Source organism: Cervus elaphus, chromosome 30 (assembly GCF_910594005.1).
Source record: "Cervus elaphus chromosome 30, mCerEla1.1, whole genome shotgun sequence".
In the NCBI taxonomy this organism is placed as follows: domain Eukaryota; kingdom Metazoa; phylum Chordata; class Mammalia; order Artiodactyla; family Cervidae; genus Cervus; species Cervus elaphus.
Genome location: NC_057844.1, coordinates 24,642,412 through 24,661,975, shown reverse-complemented (window position 1 = coordinate 24,661,975; position 19,564 = coordinate 24,642,412). Strand labels below are relative to the sequence as shown.

The following is a 19,564-nucleotide window of genomic DNA, read 5'->3' as shown; positions in this document are numbered from 1 at the left end:
AAGAATACTGGAGTTGCCATATCCTTCTCCAGGGGGTCTTCCCAACCCAGGGTTCAAACCCACTTCTCCTGCATCTCCTCCATTGGCAGGCAGATTCTTTACTACTGCACCACCTGGGAAGCCCTGGGCCTAAGTATATTCAGTGGAAATAATTCAGCCTGGGAATCCGTAAATAAAAGTTATTTATTCTTAATGTCTTAGGCAGTTTTTCATCCGTGACAGGTGTCTTGCTTCCATAAAGAGGGTTTAATTAAAATTAGGAGTGCTGTTTCTCAAAATAACAATAATGACATCCCAGAGAATTAGCAATGGATTCAAAGATGCAATATAATTGTGGTTATTTATGGAGTAAATGGGCAACCTATAATTATTCTTATGTTATTTGCCTAATGTATACATATGAAAGTCTTAAGACATATATTCCAATACAGATTTGTTCTATCACTGTTTCTAATGGCCACAGACACAGATCACTAGTATGCAAGTTCAAAGGGATAAAGAACTTTGTCGTTCTTATTCATTGCAATATTTCTAGTTCCTAGGACCATAACTGGCAACAGAGTAAGAGCTTAATAAGATTTTATTGAATGAATGAATAAATAAGCTAAGCTGTTTGCATTCTAGAGTTTCAAATAAACACATATGGTATTGTATATTCTGCTGCAGCATTCAGTGTTACTCCTCAATGACTTTTTTCTGGGCTATAAGAAACAAAATCCTGTGCTTTTTCACTCAGACTCCTCTCTGGGCTAGCACTTGTACCTTACAAAGCTGGTATGAGTTTGCTTTTATGAAGATTGTAGATTAGATGGTCAGAGACAATGCAAAACCCAAAGGGCATTATAAAGAGATGAGCTGCCTGTTCATAGTCCATACCTCTCCTACTGCTTGCCGTAGCCAATGATTGCCTTGCAGGTTAGATGTAGTATAATCACATGTAATATGAAAACTTAAATTAGTATATGGCCAAGTATGGTAATAGTGCTTAGAAACATCACATTGACCATTAATAATTCTGATTTGTTTCATTCATAGCAGTTACAGATTGTATTACCAATTATAATAGGGTGGAGTATAGCTAACAACACATTCTAGGAGGGGAGTGATTCAACTTACAGCAATAAGCTGGTAAGAGTTATTCATCATCGCTATTAGCATGTTAAGCAGGACAACCAGAGAGATGACGTTGTATGTCCCAAACATGGTGGCGCCAACAAACTCTGTGAATTCGTGCTGCGCTTTGACATTGGTCACATACAAGTTGATGAGCCCAAATATTGACCAAAACAGGGACTGCAGTGTCTCAAATAACCTGGAATAAAGATAAAATGACACTAATAACTATACTAATAGAACCATTATACAGTAAGGTTGGATGATAGAACATGATTAGTATTAGGTTATATTTGATTAATTTAAAATAAACTTAAGGAAAAGAATGCAAGAATACTGTTTCCTTATACCGCGCAAATGTGTACTTAATTTTCCCTAGAGCTTAGAAAGCTATTTAGTTTCCTGGACTAGCGATGACAAATCAGACCTGTAGCCTGTTTCTGTATGGCCTTGAGTTAAGAATCATTTTTACTTTTTCAAATAGTCAGAAAAAAAAAGAAGAGTGATATTTCATGACATGTGAAAATTTTAAAAGAATTCACATTTCAATGTGCATAAATAAAGTTTTATTGAAGCACACCTATACCAACTCATTTATCCACTATCTACAGTTTCTTTTCTGTTACGATGGCAGAGGTGACTAATTGCAACAGAGAACAGATGGCCCACAAAGCCTAAAATATGTACTACCTGTCCTTTTCACAGCAAGTTTGCAAACCTCTGCCCTAAGGCACTGAGTGACAGTTAATAAATTATAGATCCTTAGGCTTAGTCTTTGAAAAATATAAGTACTTTAACCTGATTTTTCCTTTTTTATTATAAAAGGACTAAAATAGTGTTATCACTATGGATTTCCACATTTACAGTTAAAGTTGCACAGAGTAAATCCTGTAAGATGACAAGATGTCTCTGAATGCTCAGATACTGAAATTTTCTATGTTTTAATATTTTAGGGAGCATTTAAAAATTTTTTTTAAATTTACTCCAAAAACGCAAAAAGATGAAGAGGGTCTGAACTCAAATGGAGAATTGTTTCAGTAGGATCATTATAACACCTTAATATAATAAACGACAATAGAACTCTTAAGAGTCTTTGAGAAATGGTTAAAACAAGACTGTAGTTACACTGTGAAAACAAAAGCAAAAAGTATCTTACGCCTGGCATGATGACTAAGGAGGCAGGATTTCAGTGGTCAAGTGCTCCAAGGAGAGCAAATTCACGTGAGGACAGTGGGTTGAGGCGCAAAGATGAGTTTAAACTACCAGATGTCCTCTCTGTGAAAGTTTTATCTTAGAAATAGCAAGAGAATGAGGTAGTTGTTAAAAGGTGCTGAAATGACAGAAGTTATGATGTAGAACCAGGATCCCTGGAATTATGAGAAAGCCAAAGTTTTGAGACAGCACACACTACGAAACAGAATAGAGAATAAATAAGCCAGGTAATAAGTGAACCCTGAAGAGAGTAATGTGGAGTAGCTGAGTCATGTTAATATCGATTCTCAGAGTAAAAAATTCCAAGGTCCAGCTCTTGCTAAGGTCAGCCCTTGCTCAGAGAATCTAATGGATATAATCCTGTGCTGGATTCTTGTACCAAACTCCTATTACTTGAAGCAATCTATGGATTTCTCATCTGGATAACCAGGATAATCCCACTAAGGATGCCTTAACTGGTGTTCAGGATTTCTTTTCTGAATTTTTTTTTTGCATAAACCATTTCATATGTTTAATTGTATAATAAAATTTTAATTATAGGATAGGAAATGTAATGGTTCCTTATTGAATTATTTTGCTAGGGCTGTTTGACTCTCAGTGGGGCAAATTATCTTAAAGGTTTTAATGTGATCAACCTCAATCAGACCTTATCTTGTCAACTGGGATGTACATTGTAAAGTGTTCACTATATATAATTTGTTTTTAAATTTTTGAAAAAGTATCATTTACTATAATTCTATCCTATTTTTTAACTGCATATATAATTGTTTAATACAGTTGACACTTAAGATTTATTCAGAGATTTTGTGATTCATTTTTGTACCATTTCTTTTTTTAATTTATTTATTTTTAACTGGAGGATAATTGCTTTACAATATTGTGTTGGTTTCTGCCATACTCTTAAAGGACAATCAGATGTCAGAGTCTAACAATATCAGGGAAAGTTTAATACAATTCATTGGCCTCAGACAAAGGCCACTAGAAGTTATTCTTTGAAAACTTTCAGAATTGACCCAAGGCCATGAGTTCTTTATTTTCAGTAGCTTTAAGGACAGTTTCTAAGATTAATGACAGTGTCATTGGCTTCAATGCAAAATAATTTTGTTCTTTCTTCCTAAATTGTGTACATTCTTACCGTGAATATACAGGTATAATTCAACTGGTTTTTCCCTGACCTCAATAGCAGTACAGAGAAAAGTTACATGAATGATATAACTAATTGTATAAAATGTTGCCACATAAATCCCATAGCAGTTATTTTTCTAAATATTCAAATAAAAAAGGGATATAGAGTAAATGAATTGTAATGGTTGAACAATTCTCATTTTCTTCTACCTAAATAAGAACTATTCATCATTAGGATATTAGCAGACTCTTTGGCAAAACATTTATTTACATATTTAATTAAAATTTGAGAACAAGAAAATTCAAAATAAGATGACATTTTATGGTTAATTCTGAATTTCATTCTTATTTTTATTTACATTTTTTTCAGTCAAATGAATCATAAGTAAGATTTGCAGAATAGTTCCACTTAACCAAAATATATGTACTTCTAGATGAATCAAGACCCTGGTATCAGGACACAGGTATTAGTTAATTCTTCTTGTATTGCATGGATTAAAAAAATCAATCTAAGTTAATATTTCAAAACCATTGTTTCTAAAACTGCTTTCATAATTATTGATAGCAACATTGCCCATAAACTGATGAGCCATTAGCTACATCACATTTCAGACTGCCATTATGGGACAATATTTTCCTACTTCTATGGAAAGATAAGCACAGAAAGCTTTCCAGGATAATGCCACACTTAATCAAAGCACAGTTAGCATGACACCTTGGTTAAAGACTAAAATCTGGCAACTTCTATAGCATTGCCATCTTAAAGGTAATATTTGGTCTCTTGCTTCTTGAGGCTATTTCTCAATTCCTAAAACAAGCTTGCTCCCTAGCTAAATACTTGTAACAAGATAAAGAGAACAAGTGGGGGAAAAAGAAAAAGTCATGTATTCCACAGCTGAATTTTCCTCTCTTCTTTGAGATGAAACCAATGAGGAAATATAAATTAATACAAGACATCTGACTTGTTTATTTCCTAGTTTATAAGAAATACAGTATATTAAAACAAAGTATGACCTCAGTTGGCCAGTTCCAATTATCAGGAATGCAGCTCCAATCAACATAAATGGCTTTTTTCTTAACGAGAAAATATCTGTCATGAAATCCATGCCTCTGTATTCATAAGAGAGCCTCTTACTCAGAGACTATTGATTTAAAATTGTATCCAGAATACTTGCAGTGACTAAACATTTGGTGTCTTTTAGCAACATGTAGTTCTGCCCACGTCAGAGAGAAAACAACCTGGAACCATTAAAGGAGTAGAAGAAGGGCCCCTGTGCCGGTGGGCAAATGCGTGGAGAGACACAGAAGGCAGATCACAGTCTGTTCCCACTGGGAGCTCATGGTCAGGAGGGGATCAGAAAGGCATCCTGGAAAAGGTCCATCTGAGATGGGTTTTGGAATCCAGAATAAAACTTCACCAAGTGAGAGGGCAGAACAAGAGCATTCTGAGATGAGAGAATAGTATGATCTTTTTAGGGACAGCTTAACCCATTAGAAAATGTTGAAGAGTAACGTGTTATTGGGGAATGGAGAAAAGATGAAGCTAAAAAAGGAAGCCAGGGGCAGATCACTGAGGACTCGGTATGTCAAGCTAAGAAATCTGACTGTATCCAATAAGGAACAAGAAAGTATTGAGATATTTTAAATACAGGAGTGTCAAGACTTTGGTTTAGAAAGATCATGCAGGCAATGGGACAGAGACATATCAAGGAAGGTAGGGACCAGGGGCCAGGGAACTTGGATTTAGGCAGAGGGAGTGAGCAAGGGAAGAGGGCCTGAGATGATAAAGAGCAGGAGTAGACATTTGCAGATTGTACGTGGAGCGGGTGCAGGGACGGAGGGATCTAGTTTTTGATTTAAGTATCTGGATGGTTTGTGGTAGTATTGACTAAGAAAAGGAGTTGAGGAAGAGGAAGAGAAATGTTTTGAGAGACTCTCATGAGTTTTCTTTGATTGGGTTTCAGTGTTTAGGACATTTGCATGAAGAGCTGTTCAAAAGACAGTTGGACTTACAGATCTTAGGGAGAAAGGTCTGGGCTAGCGGTATGAACTAAGTACAGAAGTTGTCTCTTAGACACATAAGGCCAAATCTATCAGATGAGTTTTTGCAGAGATACTGAACAGGGTCGAAGGATAGTTAGTAAGGCAGATTAATATTGAAAAGCAATCATTGTGGGAATTCCCTGGTGGTCCAGTGGTTAAGAATCCACCTTACAATGTAGGGGACTTGGGTTCAATCTCTGTTGGGAAACTATGATCACACATGCCATGAAGCATGGCCAAAAAAAAAAAAAAGAAATCATACTAGTTACTCTTTGTAACTTTGAACAAAAATAATTTGTTGCTTGCAGATTTACCATCTGCTGTCTGGGGAAAAATTCAGGCAGAACACCTGATTTACTGGTGTCGAATGATTTGGACCTATAATATTTGACTGATATGCACTTATTGGTTGCTTTTTATGGTAATAGAGAAAAATCATTAGTCAGTATATGCTAAAATAATACATAAGCCAGGTTACTTAACATGTTTGATTTTAGAATAAAATTTATATTAAATATTTTGCATCAGATTCTCTAGCCATATTCTTTCTAGACACATATTTAAATTAGCTCACAATATATAAACATTTGGGGCTTCCCACGTGGCAGAGTGGTAAAGCATCTGTCGATGCAGGACATGCAGGAGACGCAAGTTTGATCCTTGGGTCGGGAAGATCCCCTGGAGAAGGAAATGGCAACCCATTCCAGTATTCTTGCCTGGAAAATTCCATGGACAGAGGAGCCTGGTGGGCTACAGTCCATGGGGTCACAGAGTTGGACACAACTGAACGACTGAACACACGCACACACAACACACGTTAGCATTTACCACAAAACCAGTCACAGGGCAAGCAGATTTCTGAGAATCTCATGGATCATAAATTAGGATGGGGTTAGGTAGAACCCTTGTTAACTGCAGATGAATAAGATGTCTGAAAATGGGTTGGGTCTTGGAACCACAGATGTTCCCTGAATTAAAGCAGACCTGAGGAGGAAACTCAGTTCTAGGGGCTGTGTGGAAGTTTTTATGGAAGACAAAGCATGGAGTCAGAAGGATATGGCTGCAAATATCAACAGGGTGGTCTGAGCAAGCAGTCTGTGTTGGAGCACACAGTACGGAGTAACTAGGGAGCTGTGAAAGATGGCGCATGGAAAAGGGGTCTCTATTTCCATCAGAAGTCCAGGAGGCCAATCAGCAGGCAGACAACATCCAGGAACTTTGTTACAGGCAGAATTTGAGTCTAAGAAGTGGGGAGGCTGGTGGGATCTATGACTGTGAATCCCTTATCCTTGTTGCCAGGGGCAGATTGCCAAGTCTAGGATCATAAGTGAGTGGAGAAAGACAAGTTCTGATATTAAATCTGAGACACAGTCCAAAGCCATTCATCACCAGGATGTTGCTGCAAGGGGTTTCAATGAATCGCTGCTGAACTGGTGAGAAGAGGAAGATGACAAAGCTGGCCAAATTGGTCGGACTGGAGAAATTGCTTAAGCTCAGGAGAATAAAGAGGCTGGGGCAAGTGATGAAGTGACAAGGTGGATCTGGGATGAATTTTTGTTTTCTTTATGATTCGTGGTTTGTATCAGATCTATCTCTGAATGGATCTGAGGCAGCTAAGACTGCAATGAAAACTTATGTGCAAATAATCAGATGTTGATGGATTAAAGTGGGGTTTTAAATACTGGGATCAAAGATAAAACAAATACAAAACTGAGCCAAAAAGACTATCTCAACCAGAAGTAATTTAGTTTATAGGATGTTACTGATTTCCTCCCACTGGAGAAATTACTGCACTCTTTTAGATTACATAAAATTCTAGAATGGCCAATGAACGGCCATCTGACTTTCCAAGGCATCTACCAAATGACCATGTGTTCACTTGGTTACTGTGGAGAGGAAGATCACCTAACTTCCGAATTCATCTGCTAATTCACTGTTTATCACAGCGGGAAGAAAGTAGACACAGGCACGTATTATTAGGACTATGTGAGCCTGAAACACTATGGCCATGAACGTGTGCTGTCAGCAAGCCTGATTGTGAGAATTACAGGAGCTTGACACCAGACAAGACCAGATGTTCATCAGCTGTAAGGGCACAGAGAGTTTTATGCGCATCAGAATCATGGCCTGGGTTAGCCCGAGGTCTCTAGTTTGAATTATTTCCCCATGTTTAGACTTTGGGTAAGGGAACCTGAGAATAACAGAGACACGTGAAGGGACTTTAGTATCTGGAAAACACCTAAGCAAAATTGAAAAGCATTTGGATTTTCTTCCATGATTGGTTTTCCATAAATTCTATCTGTTAATGTGCTTGTAAGCTGTCACTAGATACAGGTTCCTTTCTACTCCACATTTTATATTTTTAAAATATATTTCTCCATTTATTTGAAGTGGACACTCACTTGTGTCTAACTCTTTGTGACCTCATGGACTATACAGTCCATGGAATTCTCCAGGCCAGAATACTGGAGTAGGTAGTCTTTCCCTTCTCCAGGGGATCTTCCCAACCCGGGGATCAAACCCAGGTCTCCCACATTGCAGGCAGATTCTTTACCAGCTGAGCCACAAGGGAAGCCCAAAAATACTAGAGTGGGTAGCCTATCCATTCTCCAGGGGATCTTCCCAACCCAGGAATCAAAACCCGGGTCTCCTACATTGCAGGTGGATTATTTACCAACTGAGGTATTAGGGAAGCCCCTTCATTTATTTAGGTCTTCTCTAATTTCTCTCCGCAATGTTTTTGTTGTTGCTGTTGTTGGTTTTTTTTTTTTTGGTGGTGCCACATGACATGTGATATTTTAGTTCCCTGTCCAGGGATGGAAGCCGTGGCCCCTGCTGTGGAAGCATGGAGCCCTAACCACTGAACCACCAGGGAATTTCACTGTTCCACCTTTTAAAACAATATACGTAGCTATCTTTTATATAAGTTTATTTAAAAGAAAAGACCATTTTAATAAAACTTAGATGTACTAGATATCTCTGTTTTCCCCACTGAGCACAGTTTTTCTTTGCAACCACTTGTCATGGTTCAATTTCAAAATGTAATACCCTTTAAATTCTACCGACATTTCCAAGAGAAAAGTCCATGAGACTTACGTTGAAAAGGCGTTATTCTGCTTTTCACATCGTATGCCTTTGCAGCTTAACCCTTTTGTTTCTTCATAATAGAAGTACAACTGATTTAGGCCATTGGCAAATGCTAGCAGCACAAGGCAGTAGATGAACAGAAACTTCAAGATGTCCAGGAGCATTCTTCCCAGAGATATTTGCAGAGGCCCCAGGTGAGAATTTGCAGTGAACAGTGAGATCAGACGCAGGGAACTGAATATATTTGCAATAGCAAACAAAGCTTCAGCCACCAGCGTGGGGTGCCACATGTCCCAAGATTCACGTGGATTAAGAGCACTGTACTGGAGAAAAGAGAGAAACAAGGAGAAAATAAAATATGGAACAAACACATACATACAAATCTGTCAAGGCCAGGCCAGGATGATTTTTTTCAGGTAGTTTCAGCACCACGACTTATTGGCAGGAAGCCGATGTATTCCATGAAGGTGGCAGCACTTCTAATCTACACAAAAATAAGAAATTTACTAAAGGAACTTATAAGGGATGAGCTTTAATCAAAGCGACCTTCCTAGTCTGTCCTTGTCATTTGTAGTCTTTGCTAATCTGTGAATTACATCTGTCCTTGATCTTTGCAATAGAACCATTAAAAAAAGAAAAGGAAAGTGTTATATAGGAAAAAAAAAAAACAACAGTCTGATTTTATATTGGGAAAAATAGAGATATCATAATAAAAAAGAAAACTACATTATAAAGGAAAACTGCTATAAACTATTTTGATATCAGGCTATAGAAAGAGCACATTGAAATTTATCCCTTGTAATCTTAAAGTAGATTTGTATCCTTATCAAGAAAAGATCAAACACATGTTGAAATGCTACATTATGAACATCTATTATTACACCTGTATAAGAACTGAACAATAAGTTACATTCTCTCTTTCATATATATCACTAAAAATGTCTAGACAACTGCATGTTTTCCCTAATGATCATGTAGGAAAAAAAAATTACTTCTGTATGAGTACCATCAGAATATTTCTATTCTTTTTATATTGCATTTTATACCAAAGACCTTTACAAATGTTAATTAATTCTCTTGAAAGTAATAGATAGTATTTTTTAAAATCCCCTTGGGGAGAAAATACATCAGAAGTTCTTGATTTTGTTCAACACTCAGACGCCTCCTTGAGTGACAATTTAAAACAATCAAGTTTGAACTAGAAGGAAATTATTTTCTATTTTTAAATCCTAATAACTCTTCTTAAGGATTCCCACGCATGGCTTCAGCATAAAATAGCTAAGGACTGAAGATATAAGAAAAAAAAAATTAAGATTCTTGATTCATTGTAATGAGTATTAGAGTAACAGTTTGCAGTATCAAACCTCACCTAATTCTTTCCAGTTCCTTTCCGCCACCCCGTATTTTATGCCACTTTTTCCTTCAAAGTCTAAGATAACATTCACCTTCCTTCTCTCATTCTCTTGAAAGACACACATATTTTATTTTTTTCCCAATTATTTTTACTAGTTGGAGGCTAATTACAATATTGTAGTGGTTTTGCCATACATTGACATCAATCAGCCATGGGTTTACATGTGTTCCCCATCCTGAACCCCCCTCCCACCTCCCACCCCATCCCATCCCTGTGAGTCATCCCAGTGCACCAGCCCTGAGCACTTGTCTCATGCATCCAACCTGGACTGGTGATCTGTTTCACACTTGATAATATACATGTTTCAATGCTGTTCTCTCAGATCATCCCACCCTCGCCTTCTCCCATAGAGTCCACAAGTCTGTTCTATACATCTGTGTCTCTTTTTCTGTCTTGCATATAGGGTTATCATTACCATCTTTCTAAATTCCATATATATGTGTTAGTATACTATATTGGTGTTTATCTTTCTGGCTTACTTCACTCTGTATAATGGGCTCCAGTTTCATCCATCTCATTAGAACTGATTCAAATGTATTCTTTTTAATGGCTGAGTAATATTCCATTGTGTATATGTACCACAGCTTTCTTATCCATTCATCTGCTGATGGGCATTTAGGTTGCTTCCATGTCCTGGCTATTATAAACACTGCTGCGATGAACATTGGGGTACACGGAAAGACACACATATTTTAGTAGAGAATATCTACCGTTCTGTTGATGGCTAATCATCTCTCTCTCTTTTAACTTATATGGCTGAGGACCATACCTCAAAATGTACAAAATACTAAACAATAAGCATTCTTAAAGATGTAACTGTTTTCTTGGAATTTCTCACCACATTTAACACAATGCTCTGCAGGTCGTAGGTGCTCAAGAGACATTTTATCCCATCAAGTATTCATGCATGGAAAAATGAGGATGAAAGGAAAAGATAATTATAATAAAAATGCTCTGAGAGATGAACACAAACTGCAGTGGGAAAAGAGAAAAGAAAGTGATACATTCTATCTGGTTCTAATGAGACTGGCAATGAATAGAGATTATTTGTTGTTCAAACTTGAAGGATCCTTTGATGTTACTGAATCTAGTGGAGATGCCATTCCTTGTTCTAGGCATCACAGCCTGTTTGAGCCAGTAGGATGTAAAATCCATCATCACATGGTCACTGACTCCAGCTCTACTATTGACTTAATGTACCTTAGAATCCTTCTTAGCAAATTCTCTCAGCTGGGCCTTGCAAAATCATAAGAGGATGGTTTCCATTTTGCAAATGAGATGCTAGCTTCTGCCCCTGTATAATTATCCAAGACTGTTTCAGGGTCCAGCACTCTGGATAAATGATGAGAAACAATGCTATGTGAATATGTCCACATTTATACCTGGTTGGGGTGTCCTGAGAAAAACATTGCTGGTATTTGGGTTAAAGAAGGGCTTCCCTGGTGGCTAAGAAGGTAAAGAATTCTCTTGCAATGTGGGAGACCTGGGTTCAATCCCTGAGTTGGGAAGATTCCCCTGGAGGAGGGCGTGGCAACCCACTCCAGTATTCTTGTCTGGAGAATCCTCCATGGACAGAGGAGCCTGACGGTCTACAATCCATGGGGTTGCAAAGAGTTGGACACGACTCAACGACTAAGCACAGGGTTAAAGGATGTTTGAATGAAGACTTGGCAATTAAAGAGGGAACTCCTGAGAGACTGAGAAGTATCCCTGGAACCATCTGCTTACAGTCTAAGGGTAATAATCCAGAGGGACCTTTGCCTCCCCAGAGAGAACTTGTTCACTTTAGGTTAAGGTCTTTCTCTTTCCATCTCCAGGGGGGAATATGGGCAGCAGGCCCAGCTTACTCCATAAGCTCTGAGATGCATTATTTCCCAATTGCTGTTCTGTGATACAAACTCATGTTTGTGGAGGACACATCTGGCTTCTCTTCTGTTGCCCTGTGTGAGCCTGGAGCACGGGGGACCAATGTGAAGGCTATTTTGTAAGTAAAGAATTTATCTGTTTTCTGACCCAGAAACCTTGTTTCCTGTTAGCAATAAACCAAGATATAAAACTTTAGGAATTCTCTCTTGATTCCATTGTTTAAACTTTACTCTTTAATTTTTCTTCTGCCATTCACATTTATGTACATTTCAGTCAGGTTTTAAAGAAGGGCATTATTTTATGAAGCAATTTAAAAATTGCTTTCAAACCAAGCTATTCTGTGACTCTGTACAGAAAAGTGGTAATTTTGCAGTGATTAAACATATTTTCCACACCTACTATTAGGAATGAAAAGATTATCTTGAATTTTAAAGTTTCATTTGGCTTTATTTTCTAAAAATTATTCACAAGATCTATACTCATGTTTCATCTTTGTATGTTTGCCTCCAGCCAGAGTGATGATGCTTGTCAATCTCCTTAGCAGGCTCTGCTTCTTCAGTTGCACCTTAAATATCGAGTTCACTTCTCAGACCCCTTTTCTTCTTATTCTTTCTACTCTCCCTGGATATTTTCTGTGATTTCAGTTGTCACTTATATGCTAAAACTCCCAATTCCTCAACTCCAGCCCAGAAGTTGCACTTACATTCATATTTTATATTCTCTTGCCTCTTGACATTTTCTCTTAAATATCTCATGGGTGTCTCAAACTCACAGGTCAGAATTGAAACTCATCCACTTTTCATCTTCAAACACCTTCACAATTCATGCTTTTTCATCTCAGTGGATGGCAGTAAATTACCTAAGGCAGCATTTGAGGTTGATCCTAGAGTCCTTCCTAGCAAACTCCCAGCCTTTGAAACCAAAATCTTATATATGTTCTTACTCCTCTACATTGGTATCCTCACTGTTAAAAAAGTTTCCTACAAAAGGAATTTTGTAGGAAATCTACTTCTGTAGGAAATCTATTCCCTACAGAAATGATTATAATAGCCTTCTAACTCTTGTCCCTGCCTTGAATCTTGTCCCTACAATCATTTATTTCCTCCAGATCATCTTTTAAAAGGACCAATCAGGCAATCTGGCTTAATGTTCTTGAATGACACCAATGTCCTCACGATGAAATTCCATTTCCCAACATGTCACACGAAGCCTCTGGAACCTGGGACTTAACTTCTTTTTGAGATTGACTTTCCATTTGTACCCAGTTAGGTGCTTACTGCTCTCTCTGGCTCAAACCTTCTATTCTGGCCATTGTCCAAACTACCCTCACATTCTCACCAAAATGCCTTTCTATGAATACTGGACCCATTATCTAGAAAATGGATTTAAATTCTAATTATTTTGATTCTTTGGCTATTAATCACTTATCAAATATGTGTTGAGTGCATGCTCTGTGTCAGGCAATATCTTCAGGGTGGTAGTCAAACAAGATATAACTCATGCCATGCAGGCTTACAATACAATGAAGAAGACAGACACTAAATAGGCAGTGCTTATCTTTCCTTTGAGAAGTTCTCTTGTACTACAGATGAGTGGACACTAGGATCCTGCTGACCAGAGCTGGTAATTCCATGTTAGAGAGAAATCAAGAGATATGTATACACCTATAGCTCTTTGAGGACCAGAAATCCCTGCTTTCCTTTTTCTCTCATGTATTTGCTTATAAATTATAAACCTACCATAGTTTGACTTTGCCTTAGCCTCCATTTCTATTTAGAGTCTTTGTAAGGAACTTGCTCTTATGCAGACCTAGAAAACAGAATATTTACCTTTGAGTTCGTTGTCAGATTTCCATGTCAAGAGCTTTGTCTAATGTGTTTTTGGTACTGGACATCTAATAGAGTGTTTTATATGTGACAGAAACTCAAAAAGAATTTTCGGGTGGAGAATCAGACATATTCTAAAGTATGACTGTTAGAAAAGATGGATCATTTGTAGAAATGTGAGCATCTTAATATAGCTGGGTTGCAGAGGCTTTGGGAATAGTGATAACTCTAAGAGAAAGCTGAAGCCAGATCATGAACACCTTAGCAGAAGTGTTAGGAGAGGAAGACGGATTGCATCATAATAGTGGGTCCTAAGTTCCTTGAATATAGGAAAAGTTCATCTTTATATTCTCTAGAGTCTGATGCATACTCATAAAAGTCAAGTACTCAAAATGAATAATAATTAAGTTGAGGCAAAGTGAAAACATTTGTCCTATAAAATTAAACAAAAAATAGATGCTGGTTTTAATGCTTAATTTATAAGGTGAAAACATTTCCCCTTCTACAAACTGGTTAGATAATTAAGAGGTGAAAGACAATAGGAAGGCATATGATTTTCTACTGTGATAGATAATACTATACAACTCAGATTTAAATATCTACAGCTCTTTGTCATAAAACTAAAGAATATTTAGAAAAGTTCATGATTTGGAGAATTTGCTACAGTTGTAACATTTGTGAAATAGAAACATTCGCCTTTTTTCTGGCTGATAAGAAGAGGGACCAATGAGGTATATACTATTTAGAAGAATGGTGCTATGAAAAATTCCAGCAAGATCATTGAAAGAAATGGTCTTATTCCTAATCATTTTGACTTCTGAGAATATTATTTACACAATGGATGAGGCATAGGATTGCAATCATTTCTGCCAAATGACAGAAGATAGACATAAGAGACAAATTATACATAGGAAAAGGGACTGGGTAATATTTAGGAGAAAACGATTCCTAATGAAGATAAACTAAAATTTTCCAAGTGCGCCCAGACATCAACAAGCTCTAGATTGACTTAACCTTTTATACATGGTGAGAACAAGAAATGATTGACAAACCTTCTCCTTCAAAAATTAAAAGCAAAATTTAAAAAGCTACAGTCCCTGAGCTGTGAAATGCCAATGAATCAAGGCAATAAGGCAGAACCACAAAGCCTTGTGGGGAAGGAGGAGAATCCTAAAGTCACGTGAACTTCTGTGTTTTCTTTGTATAATCTAATGCTGCTTCATTTTAATAAAAATAAAAAATAACTGAGTGCTTATATTAAATTCTATTCTATGGCATTAAATGTGTTTATTAATGTGATCCTCACAAACATTGTCTGGAATTTGATTATTCCTGTCATCTTACAGAGAAGAATGTTGAGGCATAGGTTAACTTGTCCCAAATCACACTGGTAAGAAGTGGTACAGGCAGTAGCCATACCAAGTATGGATCAGAGTCCAGATCACAGCTTTGGCCAAAAGGACCCTTTTGTATGTTAAAAAAAAAATCTCCAGGTGGATAAATTGCAAAAGGATGAACCAAATAAGAATGGCCCTTCTGCTAGACCTGTTCTATGAGGTTGTTTCCCTACAGACCAGTTACAGAAGGGTCTCCCTCTTGAAGGACTGATAGTTCATTTGGTCTGGATCCATCACTTGATCCAGATGACCAAGGGTTAGATTTTTGCTACCGTTTATGCACCTGTATCAGAAGATAGAACCTGGGCAATTCCAACAGAGATACCAGTTATAACTCCTTGGTCATCTTGTCTGCACCATCAGAAGTGAACTATTTACTGGGGAGCAGCGTCAAGACCATCCTGGGATCCCACCTATGATCCCAGCCTTCATAATAACAAATCCCGTGTCTTGCGGATCTTACCTCCTATTTTTTTTTTTCCAAAGCCAACCTTCTATTAACTTCTCCTGCATCCACTGCTCTACTTCAGGCAATCATCATCATTTGACTCATTCTGTTTCGGCCTCACTAATGGTTCCTCTTTGTTTTAGGATTCAAACTGTACAGCATGATCTGGAAAGTCCTTCCCATCCTTGCCCTGCCCCAGTTCCCTGGACCATCCCTCTGAATTAGTGACCTCCTTTATACACTCAGACTTATGCATGCTGTGTCTCTTCTCCCAGGGATATTTATGAATGTTTATGGACACAATACATGCCCACTCACTCTGTCCTCTAAATCATTTCAAGACACTGCCAGCCAAATTTAGTTCCTTCCATGATGCCACCAAGGTCCCTGTGGTAGACCTTATCACACTGTAAGGTCTTCATGTGCATTTCTCTTTCCTTTCTGTGAACTGCTTGAAGGCAGGGGCTTTATCGCCAGTGTCTTTGCTTTGTCAACAAATAGATGGAAAGCCAATTTCTTCATGTGACTCCATAAATTCTCATTGTTTGATTCACATAATGACTGTTTGCCTCATTTATGGTAGTCTATTTTTGTACAGAAATAATGCTTCTTTTCCTGAAATCATAAATTATGTTATTAAAAATTAGCATGAGAAAATGAATGATAGGACAAAAGATGATAAAGAAGGCTGAGTCGCCAAATCAGCATGACATCATAGCCTCCCAAAGTCAGTGCTTTTTTGCTATTATCATCATTTAAAAGATAGTACAGTCGAGGCCCACATGAAATACCTTGCCCCAAATCAGACAGTTCACAAGTGGTAAAGGCAGTGTGAATTCAGACATGAAACTCTATTTCAACTAAAATAAAGCAAATGACAATAAAGACATTGCAAGAGGCAAGGCCAGTGGACTCAGAGTACATGAAGGAGGGGGAAACAGCAGCAGAAGAGAAAGGAGAGAACTAACCATGCACGGTTACCAGCACTTTAAATACATTAATCGACTCATGTTTTTCTCATATTAAAGGTATATGGCAGAAATTCCTTATTTATAAGTGAAGCACAGAGAAGTGAAAAAAGAGGTCCAAGTTCACATAACTAGTAAGTGATGGGAGAAAACTGAGCCCAGGAAACCCAGGTCTAAAGTGCAGCCATTTAAAAACTGTCCATGAAACTCAGGTTTGGGCACACAAATTAGTCATTCAGGAGGAACTTTTCATCATTTATGTTTATAATCCTAGCTGAACTCCTATGACCAAAGTGCATAAACAATCCATATATTTCCCAAAGAGTTCATCTGAGGTTATTTCTAGGTACTTTTCCATCTTTTTTTCCTTCTCTTTTCTTTCTTCTTCATCACTTGGGATGAGTTGATTTTTTTTTTCTTTTAGCCATATGAAGCATGCAGGATCTTAGTTTCCCTATCAGAGATTGAACCCATGCCCCCTGCATTGGAAGTGTGGAGTCTTAGTCACTGGACCACCAGGGTAGTCCCTAGTTGAATTTTTAACATAAAATTTCCCATGTTACAGTATAAGGAACAATATTTATATTTTAGTATGAAAACAAATATTCCAAAAAAAAAAAAAAAGAAAACAGATATTTCACATCAAGAATTTACCTCATTTTATGAAAATTCAAAGCCAGTATCTGAAACCACTGAGGCCCCAAATACACAGGTGTTTATTAATTTATATAACTGCACATAGTATATACCAGAGTTCTTATATATAAACTATATATGTACTATAAGCGAATACCATATAGATGAGATCTATAAAATGTTTCTTAATATAAATATTATATGAGAGAGGTTCCTTTTGGCATCAAACCCATATTTTTTTGAGCTGCTAAATAGAATTTTTCAGCCCAGGGGTATTCATGATGTCTTCCTTAGACCATTTACTTCAAAATTAGCTGATGAATTTGCAATAAATGCAAAATTAGGCCCCTGCCAATACTCCTGATCTGTGGGAATGAAGAAAAGGGATCTGTTTTTAGCAAGTTCTTCAGGTGATTCTTAGCACCTGAAAGTATGAGAAGAATTGATATGTCATGTAGAACTAGAATTTTATAACTGTACGTGGTCACAAAAAAACAGATATATTACTTTTTGGGAAAAAGATGTCCAAAACAACTTTGTAGATATCCTATACATCATGACAGAGGAAAGAAGAATTGGGAAGATATGCACTTCAAAATAGATATCCATCTCCTACACAGATGCAAAACTTCCTTGGTTAACATAATATTTTCTGTCATCTTCAGAAAGTCCCAAGGTAATTCGTTCTTAATGCAGATAGAAAAAAATGATCAAACCATTTCCATTCTTAAAACATAGCTAGTTTTCCATGAAATTGTCAGAAAACATTTTTTCTGAATGTTTTGATGAGTGCTGGAAACATTTTAATTGAACAATTAAGGAAACGACTTTGGGCAATTTTGACCCTGTTAACAGCTGAACATTTCAGGAGCCGACTTAGAACAAGACTAAATGAATGAAAGTTCACTTTTGTGTTAGCATTTCCTTGCTCAGATCATTAGATCGCATGAATTATTCATGTACAGTCCAATTAAACACTTTATGTTTTCCTAATTCACTCATCATTTTGACACACACTTTTTAAAAAGGAAGAGAAAAGGAAGGAATGAAAAGAAAGGCAGGAAGGAGGACACGATCATACTTTGGTTTAAAAAACATCCCCCAAAGTACAAAATAATCTCAGTTGTCACTGCAGAACAAAAACGTTTTACGTAAATTACGTGGTTCGGGATGAGACTGATGCTGTATGAAGTGAGGGGGAGGAATGGGTGTGTGAGATTTCAGCACTGTCACTTTAAGTGGGGTGAGGAGAAAGAATTATATTCTGCTCCAATTATATCAAACTATATTAGTTTAAACTGAAATAATAATTTCAATGCTTTAAGAGAGTAATATTTTGATCTGTCTGTGTAATTTTATCAGTTAGTTATAACTGATAAAAATAGATTCTGGTAGCAAAAATTTGAACAGTGTTCGAGGTAGAATTTCATTAGAAATGGAAAGGATTAGAATTGAGAGCAGCTATTGTGAATCACTTTTAGGCATCATTCAGTTTAGATACCAGGAAATTGGGTGACAATTTCTAAATGTCTATTAAAATTTGTTTTATGACTATAAGCTGTGCATTATCTATGTATTATATTCCTATCTCTCAGGAAAGTCATGAGATGATGAATTTCACATACAGATAATGCCCTAGGCAGCATTATTAATAAAAATAATAACAATGGAATATTATCAATACTTAACAGAACTTTTGCTTTACCAATAATGTAAATTATAGTTACCTTCACAAATGCAACGATTTTCAAGGAGATTGTTGCTAGGTATAAGGAGTTCATCACAAAATCCATTAAATTCCACCAATCATGAATGTAATCTTGAAGTCCACCATCCCACATTTGTTTAATCTCTCCCCATATAAAACCTGCAGTTATAGAAAGATTCATGTAAGAGTGGTTTTTCAATCAAATCATTAGAAACAGAGATACATAATTAGGAATTAGAAAATCTTGGAACTTCAGGAGACTATATAGTCACTCTAATACAACACCTATTTTTATAGGCAATAATAATTGAGTCCCAGTCAGATTATAAAACTTTCAGGATTCTTAGCTAATTTGTAAAGAATTTTCTTGAGGTAGTTTCACTTTCTTTTTATTTATTTGATAAATTCAGAAGATTGTGAAATTTTGAATCAAACTGGGATTCCTCTCTACCTCTATATCTTTCTCATGGAAAGTATCATAATGGTCATTTGTAAACAGATACTTGAAGATATTTTTCTTCCCAAGTCAAAATGACTCAAAGATTTATGAAAAAACTGTGTCTAGTGAATGTATGTGTGCTCAGCCGTGTCTGACTCTTTGCAACCCCATGGACTGTAGCCCACAAGACTCTTCTGTTCATAGGATTTCCTAGGCAAACTCCAGGGAGTCTCTCCAACCTAGGGGCTGAACTTGGATCTCTTACATCCACTGAACATAACT

General features: G+C 37.0%; 1 protein-coding gene across 4 annotated transcripts in view; it reads right to left on the bottom strand.

Annotated features, from left to right (window-relative positions):
- The window catches only part of TRPC4 (transient receptor potential cation channel subfamily C member 4), a 200,032-nt gene that overhangs the window by 14,686 nt on the left and 165,782 nt on the right, over positions 1–19,564 (bottom strand). For all 4 annotated transcript variants that reach the window (XM_043892339.1, XM_043892341.1, XM_043892338.1 and 1 more), the window contains 3 exons: positions 18,863–19,002; positions 8,590–8,903; positions 1,117–1,312 (listed from right to left, as the gene is read on the bottom strand). In XM_043892339.1, coding sequence (XP_043748274.1) covers positions 1,117–1,312; positions 8,590–8,903; positions 18,863–19,002 — 650 coding nt within the window. The remainder of the gene's footprint in view (positions 1–1,116; positions 1,313–8,589; positions 8,904–18,862; positions 19,003–19,564) is intronic.